This window comes from Monopterus albus, unplaced genomic scaffold (assembly GCF_001952655.1).
Source record: "Monopterus albus unplaced genomic scaffold, M_albus_1.0 scaffold260.1, whole genome shotgun sequence".
Lineage (NCBI taxonomy): Eukaryota > Metazoa > Chordata > Actinopteri > Synbranchiformes > Synbranchidae > Monopterus > Monopterus albus.
Genome location: NW_018128140.1, coordinates 1,637,046 through 1,647,335, shown reverse-complemented (window position 1 = coordinate 1,647,335; position 10,290 = coordinate 1,637,046). Strand labels below are relative to the sequence as shown.

General features: G+C 46.9%; 1 protein-coding gene across 1 annotated transcript; it reads right to left on the bottom strand.

The window, feature by feature from the left end:
• Positions 1–1,347: 1,347 nt before the first annotated feature.
• On the bottom strand, positions 1,348–10,096 carry LOC109972522 (NACHT, LRR and PYD domains-containing protein 14-like). Its single transcript, XM_020621445.1, is given in 10 exon segments — positions 1,348–2,350; positions 3,036–3,082; positions 3,241–3,414; positions 4,750–4,923; positions 5,030–6,830; positions 7,058–7,286; positions 7,469–7,547; positions 9,353–9,462; positions 9,593–9,685; positions 9,993–10,096. Coding segments are annotated over 8 exon segments (3,102 nt in total). The 5' UTR covers positions 9,418–9,462; positions 9,593–9,685; positions 9,993–10,096; the 3' UTR covers positions 1,348–1,817.
• Positions 10,097–10,290: the final 194 nt, after the last annotated feature.

Below are 10,290 nucleotides of genomic sequence, written 5' to 3'. Positions count from 1 at the left end.
CTGCTCATACATGTTAAACCTCAGAGGAGTCACACCTGAGATTAAAGCCACTCTCAGGTTCAGAAACCTCACAGTAATTTAAGGGTGAATTCACTGACACTGCAGGGTTAGTGGTTTAATCCCACTAGGAGCACTGGTGCTGAACATCCACACAGTTTTTTTCCACGTGGTTACATTATGTAAGTCGTCCTAAAAATCACAGATGAGCCATTTGTTTCATATGACTGTGCCTCATTTGAACCCAGCACTCCACATTGGCATTAACTCTTCATCCTCTGACTTTGTGTTAAGCAGACCATTACTTTTTGTACCTCTGAACTTTCAGGGTGGGAGGTTTTATGGCACTTGGTCTGATGTGACATAATCAGAATGAATGGCCTGAATTCAGGAGCATGGGACTGTCAGTCAGAGAGAGAGAGAGAGATATTATTTGGAAAATGTGGTGTTAATGAATGAAGCAGAGGCACCGTGACTTTCAATAGCAGGCTTCTCATCATAAACAGACGTCAGAGCTGAGTTCAAGGAGGCAGAGACATTTAATATCTCACTAACTGTCAGAGTTGAGAAAAAGGAAAGCAATAGGAGAGGGGAGGGGATGCCGACACCACCTCCATTCCTGTTCCCAAGCGGGTCAGTGATGGTGGTGATGCGCCTTTGCTCCCCTCTCTCACCAGGTCAGTGAGGGTGCTGACGCCATTCCTGAGCCTGTTCCTGTTCTCAAGCAGGCCAGTTGGAATGCTGACACTGCATCCTGCTCGGTCCCGTGGCTGCCCGCCTGAGCAACCTCTCTGCTCTTCTGCCTGGTTATGTGGTCTCTGATCTGCTGTCTGGTCTCCTGGTCGTCCAACTAAAAGGCCTACCTGGTTCCCTGCCCAGCCCCGAGGATGTCCGCCTGCCTGGTTCTGTGGATGTCTACCTGAATGGCTTCACCAGTCTCCTGCCCGGACGTCATTTGTGTTTATGAAGCTTAAAATGTTTGATTTTGGTGAGATTGTCATAAATGTATAAATTCAATTATATATTCATTATTGAGGTCAGTGGTGTACTGGACTACATTATATTTAGAGGCGTCTGTATATTTTTGTCCTGCCCACTGACATACATGAGTGTCAGAATATTAAGAACACCTCTAAATATAATGTAGTCTAGTAAAAACACCACCTTTAACTATGACCTCAATAATGAACATATAATTGAATTTATACTTTCATAACAATTTCAGGTGTAAATATTGTAGTTTTTCCTGCACTACACATCTGACAGCAGAAGATAACATGCAGATTCAGATTCACAAAACATATAACCAACAAATAAATGATCACATGTTATCACAGGTTGTGATCACACTTTATTGATCCACGGTGGGAAATTCACCAGCTACCCAGGAATATAAAAGGTAGTTAACATGAGCACCCCCTTTACCAGCTGCACAATATGAACACAATAATGCATCAATCATGATAATCCAATATCAGACGACGTTGGATTTGACTTGACCTGACTGGGCTTCCACAGCTGGACAGATGTTGAACAGAGACACTGTTAATCCCTGAGCAGAGCTGGATGCTGCTCTATGGATCCTGGCAGCAACAACAGCAGAGTGAATGGAGACAATAATCATCACACAATCAAACCCACTTTACTGAACTGGCCAAATGTTGATGGCCAAAGTGATGAAATCAGATAAATAAAATGTTTGGTGTTTGAGTCGGACACAGATCTGCTTCACAGTGCAGAAAGGGGGATGGTGAACTTAGTGACCTTTGACCTCAGCAGCTGATCTTCAGCTAGAGTTTGTGTCCACAGGAGACTCACACCTACATACCACACAGAGACACTGAGGAACCAGGAGAGCAGATCCTGAACCCAGGATAAAGAGGTTCAGTGAATGTGGTGTTGAAGGTGTGGATGTGGATCAGTGTGTCAGAGGAGACTGTGTAGAAGGACAGAGTGCCAGCAGGACAGTCCACATACACTGCTGCTCTGTGAGATACCGGGGAGCAGGAGGAGATGGTTGTTTCTCTGTTATTGTACCAGACATAGTAACCACGATCAGAGCAGGTCAGACTCCAGGAATGATCGTTCGCTCCAAGCAAACAGTAAGCACTACCGCCTTTCCTCCTGATTCCTCTGTAGCTCACTGATATATAAACCCATCCACTCCACTCGACCTCCCAGTAGCAGCGACCGCTCAGACCAGTTCTACACAGCAGCTGAGGCCAGTTGTCAAATCTGTCTGGATGATCAGGATATGACTGATCCTCCTCCACCCGTGTCACCTTCCTGTTGTTGTCAGACAGTTGTAGTTGTCTGTGCACTGTGTTTGTGTCCAGTTCCAGTTCACAGAAATCTGATGGAGAGAAAAGACACAGCTGCAGTTTATCATCTGTTGGTGTATGAACAACTTTACTGACAATTACTGAGAGGAAATCATTCACACTGACATTTCAGATTCACTGTGACTCATGTTTGGCTCCATTCAAACTGAAATGCAACAATCCAGTTACACCAACATGAGCAGTGACTTAACATGAGAGTCCAGATGTTTCCTGCTGTGGCCCAAGGACAGCAGCTAACGGAGATCAATAAACACCTGGACTGGATCAGGTCTCACTCATCAACCTGGCTCATCATCTTCCATTGCAGCACAGAGCAGCTCTGAACCAGCTGCTTCCTACAACTCTGATTAGCTCCACCAACAAACTGCTTAAGTATGAGTTTACAAGCAGCACCTGAAGGCAGCACAGCTCTTTATAATATCAGTGACAGAAGGAACAGTCGGCTTCTGCTGGCTCCACTGTTAATGACATGTAGTGATTAGTGTTGTTGGGTCACTGTGTTCACTTTGTTGTGTCTGTGGATTTTAAACCGACAGTGAATTCTAACAGGTTTCCAGCCACACGGACAAAAACCAGAAGCTAAATCCTGAATGAAACTCTGCAGAAACTCATCTTTGTCCTTCAGTCAAGGAAATGTCCACATCTAGTGGAACATGTGCAGCTGGGTTCTCAGGAATCAAACTTAAACACACTCACACTTCCTCAGACCAGGTCTCATCCACTGTGGTCCACCATGGTCCAACCTGGAGGAAGAGACAGAGTCAGCGTCAGACACCTTCACTCACATCCACCATTAAAGACCAGAGTTCCTCAGTCACAGAGACAGAGACACAATGCGAGAGCTGCTGCTATCTGTGGTCCGTCTGGACCCGAGAGAGTCCAGTCTGCGGTCCGTCTGTACCTGAGATGGTCCAGTCTCCAGTGTGGATCCTCCTCTTGAGCCAACAGCAGCTTCTTTCCTGAGTTTCCTGGATGGTTGTAGCTTAGGTCCAGCTTTCTAAGGTGGGAGGGGTTGGAGCTCAGAGCTGAGGCCAGAGAAGCACAGCCTGCCTTTGTGATGCAACAGCCTGACAGCCTGAACACACAGTCATGTTTCCATTACTTCACAGGACAATACACTGACTTACAGTCATTTCCTGGAGATGTGTCATCACCTGAAACCAGATCTAGACCCTGAAATGTACTGATGACTGTTCTGGGGATTCATGTACACACATACAGGTTCTGGCTTTCAGTCTAAACTATACATCAGCCGCCTTCTGAGGACCAAAACATTGTGACGTCCCCACTTGTAAAGACACAGTTTAGAATAAGGATAATCACCTTATTATTATTGGCCAAGTAGGTTACACACAAGGAGTTTGTTTCCGGTACAGAACCATGACAGCCATCTGTGGCGCCAACTCAATCGATGGCTCTAACCATCGGGGGCAATGGGGGGGATTCAGTTTCTTGCCCAGGGACACTTCGACATGTGGACTGCAGGCACCAAGATTCAAACCTTCAACCTTCTGGTTGGGAGACAATTGCTCTACCCACTGAACCACAGTCGCCTCCAAAAAATGTTTGGAGCCGAGGGCCCCGGGCATCGCATACGCACCGCCATCATGGGCAGTTCTTCACTGGATTTTAGACAGAAATGCCTGGATGTCACTGAGCTGGTTGCAGGTCGACCAGGACCAAACAGAGGAACTGATCACTGGTTCAAAGCTCAGAGAGAAACTGGCCTCCAGACTCACCACACTGGAACTCATCCCAATGCATGAACAAGAAACCTTGGCACTGAGGTTTGACTCTGACTGGAACTTCCCATCTCATGTGCAGGCTATCACAGAAACAGCATCTGATCATTGGAAGAACATTGTGACAGTGAGGCCATGTTTGTGTCTGAGTAGCACAGAGACTAATGCAGACTTTTAGAACCAGCAGGCCAGACTACTGGAAACCATCTGCTCTCTGATCCACCAAAGCTCCAGTTCATCCAGAATCCAGAGTCCTGCTGCATGAGTGCTGCCACAGACCAGACAAAGACACACAGGATGCTCATCTTAAAGTCTGACACTGTTGGCCTGGTAGCTTCCACAAACTGGACTGGAAGGTTTTCTGTTAGTCTGTGAGCCACTACAAGGTCTTTGACCAGACTGTCAGAAATGCTGTGAAATGATGAATTGAGAAGGCCCCTGAAATCCTCTGCTTCTTCTCTTTTAGCTGCCAACATCTGTTTCAGTCGACATATTTCCAGTGCAGCTGCTCACATGAACTTAAGACCAGACACTGGAATTAACTCAATGAGGCAAGAGAGCGAAAGAAACCACAACTTTCTGATCAATAAAAAAGTTAAACTGGAACGACACAGTAAAAAGGACTGAACACCCTGTAAGACAACACAGAGAAAAAGCTGAGTCCTGACCTGAGACTTTCCAGTTTACAATGTGGACTCCCCAGTCCAACAGACAACAGCTTCACTCCTGAGTCCTGCAGCTCATTGTCACTCAGGTCCAGGTGTCTCAGACAAGAGGACTCGGAGCTGAGAACTGAAGACAGAGCTTCACAGCTTCTCTCTCACAGGTTACAGCTGCTCAGCCTGGAGTGAAACCAGCAAAAACACAGACATCAGTTACAAACAGCAGCTTTTTGTCTTGACTAAAGACAAAGATCAGCTTAACCTGGACTGGTCTATGTGCACATACAGAGCTTTGTTGGAGGTTCTGACCACAGGCAGCAGCCTCAGAAGAGCCTCCTCTGAAGCAGAGTATTTCTTCAAGTCAAACATGTCTAGGTCTTTGTCTGATGACAATAAGATGAAGACCAGAGCCAACCACTGAGCATGAGACAGTTCATCTGTGGAGAGACGTCCTGATCTCAGGGCCTGTTGGACCTGCTCCACCATTGACCGATCATTCAGTTCATTCAGACAGTGAAACAGGTTGATGCTTCTCTCTGGAGACAGATTCTCACTCATTTTCTTCTTGATGTACTTGACTGTTTCCTGATTGGTCTGTGAACCACTTCCTGTCTGTGTCAGCAGGCCTCGTAGGAGAGTCTGTATGGTCTGCAGTGAAAGGCCCAGGAGGAACCGGAGGAACAAGTCCAGATGTCCATTTGGACTCTGTAAGGCCATGTCCACAGCTCTCTGGTGGAGATGTTTTAGTTCAGGTTTGTCTCTAAACAGTTTAAACCCCCACCAGGATGTTGCTTGTTCTTCTGCCAGCAGACTGACTCCAGAGGTGATGAAGGTCTGATGGACATGAAGAGCAGCCAGAAACTCCTGAACACTCAGATGGACGAAGCAGAACACTCGGTCCTGGTACAGTCCTCTCTCCTCTTTAAAGATCTGTGTGAACACTCCTGAGTACACGGAGGCTGCTCTGATGTCGATGCCACACTCTGTCAGGTCTGACTCGTAAAAGATCAGGTTGCCTTTCTGCAGTTGCTCAAAAGCCAGTTTTCCCAGAGACTCAATCATCTCCCTGTTCTCTGGACTCCAGTGTGGATCTGTCCCAGCTCCTCCATCATACTTGACCTTCTTCAGTTTGGTCTGAACCACCAGGAAGTGGATGTACATCTCAGTCAGGGTCTTTGGCAGTTCTCCTACCCCTCTGGTTTCCAACACATCCTCCAGAACTGTAGCAGTGATCCAGCAGAAGACTGGGATGTGGCACATGATGTGGAGGCTTCGGGAGCTCTTGATGTGAGAGATGATCCTGTTGGCCTGCTCCTCATCTCTGAACCTCTTCCTGAAGTACTGGTCCTTCTGAGGGTCAGTGAACCCTCTGACCTCTGTCACCATGTCCACACACTCAGGAGGGATCTGATTAGCTGCTGCAGGTCGCGTGGTTATCCAGAGGCGAGAAGAGGGAAGCAGGTTCCCCCTGATGAGGTTTGTCAGCAGCACATCCACTGAGGTGGACTCTGTGACATCAGTCAGGACCTCAGTGCCGTGGAAGTCCAGAGGAAGCCGACACTCGTCCAGACCATCAAAGATGAAGACAACATGGAACTCTTCAAAGCTGCAGATTCCTCTGGTTTCAGTGAAGAAGTGATGAACCAGGTCCACCAGACTGAACTTTTTCTCTCTCAGTACATTCAGCTCTCTGAAAGTGAATGGAAATGTGAAGTCAATGTCCTGGTTGGTTTTGCCTTCAGCCCAGTCCAGGGTGAACTTTTGTGTTAAGACTGTTTTCCCAATGCCAGCCACTCCCTTTGTCATCACTCTTATGATTGGTCCAGCTCTTCTAGGTGGAGGTCTAAAGATGTCTTCATGCCTGATGGTTGTTTCTGGTCTGACTGGTTTCCTGGATGCTGTTTCCATCTGTCTGACCTCATGTTCATCACTAACCTCTCCAGTCCCTCCCTCTGTGATGTAGAGGTCTGTGTAGATCTGATTCAGAAGGGCTTGGCTTCCTGCTTTAGCAATCCCCTCAAACACATGCTGGAACTTCTGCTGCAGCTTAGACTTCAGTTTACGTTGACAGACTCCAGGATCAAGTCCTGTGTGAACAAATAAGAAGTTAAATTAATGAGTGGATCCTTCAGAAAGTCACAGACTCTAAACATGTCAGTGTGTGTAGAGTTTGTATCATCAGTGGAGATAAACACCCTGCGGTCTGAGGTAGATGTGTGCAGCATATCAACAGCAGAGTGTGTTAGTGGAAACCTCTCCCATGTCACCTCCACTTCCTCTTTCCACCATGTTAAAACTGTTCAAACCCTCTTACTGCCCTGCAGACGCTCAGCCAGCTCTTCCTGCTTCATCCTCTTCAGGAAGTTAATTGTGATCTGCAGAAATGACTCTCTGCTGCTCCTCCTCTGCTCTTCATCCTCACCGTCCAACTCCTCCTCATCCTCCCTCTGACTCTCTAAGCATTCTGGGTAATCTGGTCTCAGGACCCTCTGGATCTTCTTCAGCTCGTTCTTCACAAAAGTGACCATGTTCTCCTCCAGCAGCTGGAACAGAATAAGAAAATGAACAGTGAAGTCGATCCCAACATGTGATTCCTGTGGCGGTCTGAAGGCCTGCTGGTCTGAACACAGCAGCATGGAGTCTGTCAGGACCTGAGTGGGTGTTTAGTGTTCACTCTGTGTGCTGTGTGGTTCCTAGGACAAAGTATGAGTGCACATGTACACACCATAAATATGGAGTCCAGATGTGGCTGATGCTGCTGTGCAGACTGATCACTGTGAACCTCTGAGCTCTGCTGCTGAACTCTGTGGAGGAAACAAAGACTTGAAGGAAAAGCCAGGACTCACATCTGACACAGCTTATTAAAGGTGACTGATGAGGTCAGACTCCTGCAGTGATGACATGAGGACAGCAGACGACTGGCAGACAACTCGGTCAGGAGTCACGAGGGAGGAAGAAACTAGGGTGTTTTCCAGGAACTGTATGGCTCAGTAACAATCTGTTCTCCCTTCAGGAACTACATACAAGTCTACACACAGCCCTGCTGGCCACAGCAGCTGCCGTCCTGATCAGCCCTCAGAGGGAAAAACACAACGTCACATGGCTTTGACTCTGGACACAGGACAAATATCAGGTCTTCGTTTGACATGAAGAACTTACAGCTGCAGCTGCTGAAGCCAGTTTGTACCAAAGCTGGTTTACGACAACATGCAAGGCTGCTCCCACTGACTTTGCCTTAGTGTACGGGGGCAGGGCCTGAACTCAACACTGACCTTCATCACGGTTTATATTTTTATGGAAAGAAACAACCGTGACTACATTTAGCTGTTGATGCTAGAGATCCTGGTGTCCTAGTGCTTTTAGACCTTACTTCTGATCCAGTGGCTCATAGAATCCTTATATCTTGCCTGGCCCAGTGTGTCAGCATTCAGGGGGCTGCTTCTAAATGACCTGAGTCGTATCTGACCAGTAGGATTTCTTATATGAGTACTGGTGAGTTCTTATCCTCCACTGCTCCTCTCACTTGTGGGGTCCCCCAAGGCTCCATTCTTGGTCCTGTCCTTTTTCTTTACAGAGGGGTCACTGGGGTTGATCGTGAAGAAATATGAGCTAACTTTCCATTGCTGGACCAATGATATTCAAATTTATCTGCCTTTGAAAGCAACAAGGAAAAACTCACAACACACTCTGGTTGACTGTGTGAGAGACATTACACCATGGCTGATAGACTGTGTGATGTTTGGGGGCCCAGACTCAGCAGAGGCCCCTAATAACAACCTGGGCCCTGTGGCCCCACATTAAACCCCATTTGAAGAGTCCTGGGGTGATACTTGACAGTGCACTCACATTAGATCAACAGATTAGCTCCGTCGGTAGATCTAGTTTCCTCCATCTGAGACTTTAATCCAAGCTGAAGCCTTTTCTGTCTTTTAATGGTTTGAAAAAGCAAGTTAAGCTTTGATCAATTCTAGGTTAGATCACTGTAACATGCCATGTGCTAGAGTTTCCACCATGAACAGGTTCTTCAAACTACAAAACTCTGATACAATGCATGCTGGGAAGTCTGCTGGTTTTGTTTCTCTTAAAAGTTCATGTGATGAGGTGAGTGAACTCTCAGCAGTTCACACTGAAACAACTCAGGTTTATAAGCTCAACAGTGGCCTGATATTAACTAGATATTCTAAGTTAAATTGATATGACATTAAATCTACACATTTACATTAACAAGAAAACCTTAGCTGATTCTACTAATATCTTGTCTGGTGTTTTGCAGTGTACTTGTACATTTGCAGTACCTTTGTGTGAGGACCCCAGGTTTTCCGTGTGGAAACCCACTAAAGAGTTTCTACTGAAATATTATAAATGTGACAATAAGTCTGTTGCATAACAGTGGCTGCTGTTTAAGGCCGACTTAGCTCCACCTCCCAGGACCCTCCTGGAAAAGAAAGGACAGCAATGGCTGGAGAGAGCCACTGTCTCATTTGGTAGATGGAGCTGAGAGACACCGACCAGGAGCTGTGGCAACATGTCTGACAGCAGTGTGGGAGATCCAGCTGCTGTCTGGTTGACCAATGAGAGAGGCAGATAATAAGGTTAAAATAATTATTACCTCATATCAGCATGTTGTTCAGATGTAACTTCAATAGGCTCTTCCTTAGACCGGTCACTCTTCATGACATACAGCTGGGCTCAGGACAGTCTGGTCTCTGCCTCCACCTCCTGATACAAACAAGTGACAAATGAAAAGTAGGTGGTTCCATCCTAAAACAGACTATAAAGCTCTGGACTAAGTTACGATTTATCTTCCGATGAGAGCCAAATAAAAACACATTTCAGCTTTCCTTATTACCTTTTACTAAAGTGAATAGGAAGATCTTTAGTCCAGTCACTCTTCATGGACATACAGCTGGGTTCAGGAGAGTCTGGTCTCTGCCTCCGCCTCCTGATACAAACAAGTGACAAATGAAAATCAGATTGAACCTGAAAGCAGCTGAACTGGGACCAGTTGAAATGCTGGAAGCAGACAGAAAACCAGTAAAAATTCAGCGGACAGACGCCATGTCATCTCGGTTGACCGGTCAGCTCTCTGTTCATTCAGACACTCAGTAGTTAATGAAGAGCTTTGAGCTGCTCCTGAACAGCTGAGTGTCAGATGTAACAGTGAATGTGAATCCTGATGGTGCAGTGATGTGTTGTGCTGAGCTCCGACATGGAAAAGAGTCCTGGACAGTCAGAGATCCTCATCTCACCTGGGAACTGTGCTCTGGCTCTCATGGTCCCCACACAGAGGGCTTTCAGAGGGAGGGCCTCCCTCTTCTCTGTCCTCACACAGACTCATGGCAGAGCTGCACTCTGTCAGTCCCAGAGACTGGGGAGCTTCACCTGTAGAAGAAACACAGAGAGAAGATGCTGCTGATTCTCCTCCATCAGTCCATGTGATGTCAGGCCGCCGTCACTGCCGGCAGCAGCTTAGCTTCACACACTTACAGTCACCGGACACAACGCGCTGAGTGAAGAGGCCACTTTGGGCTGTGGGACACTGGGGCA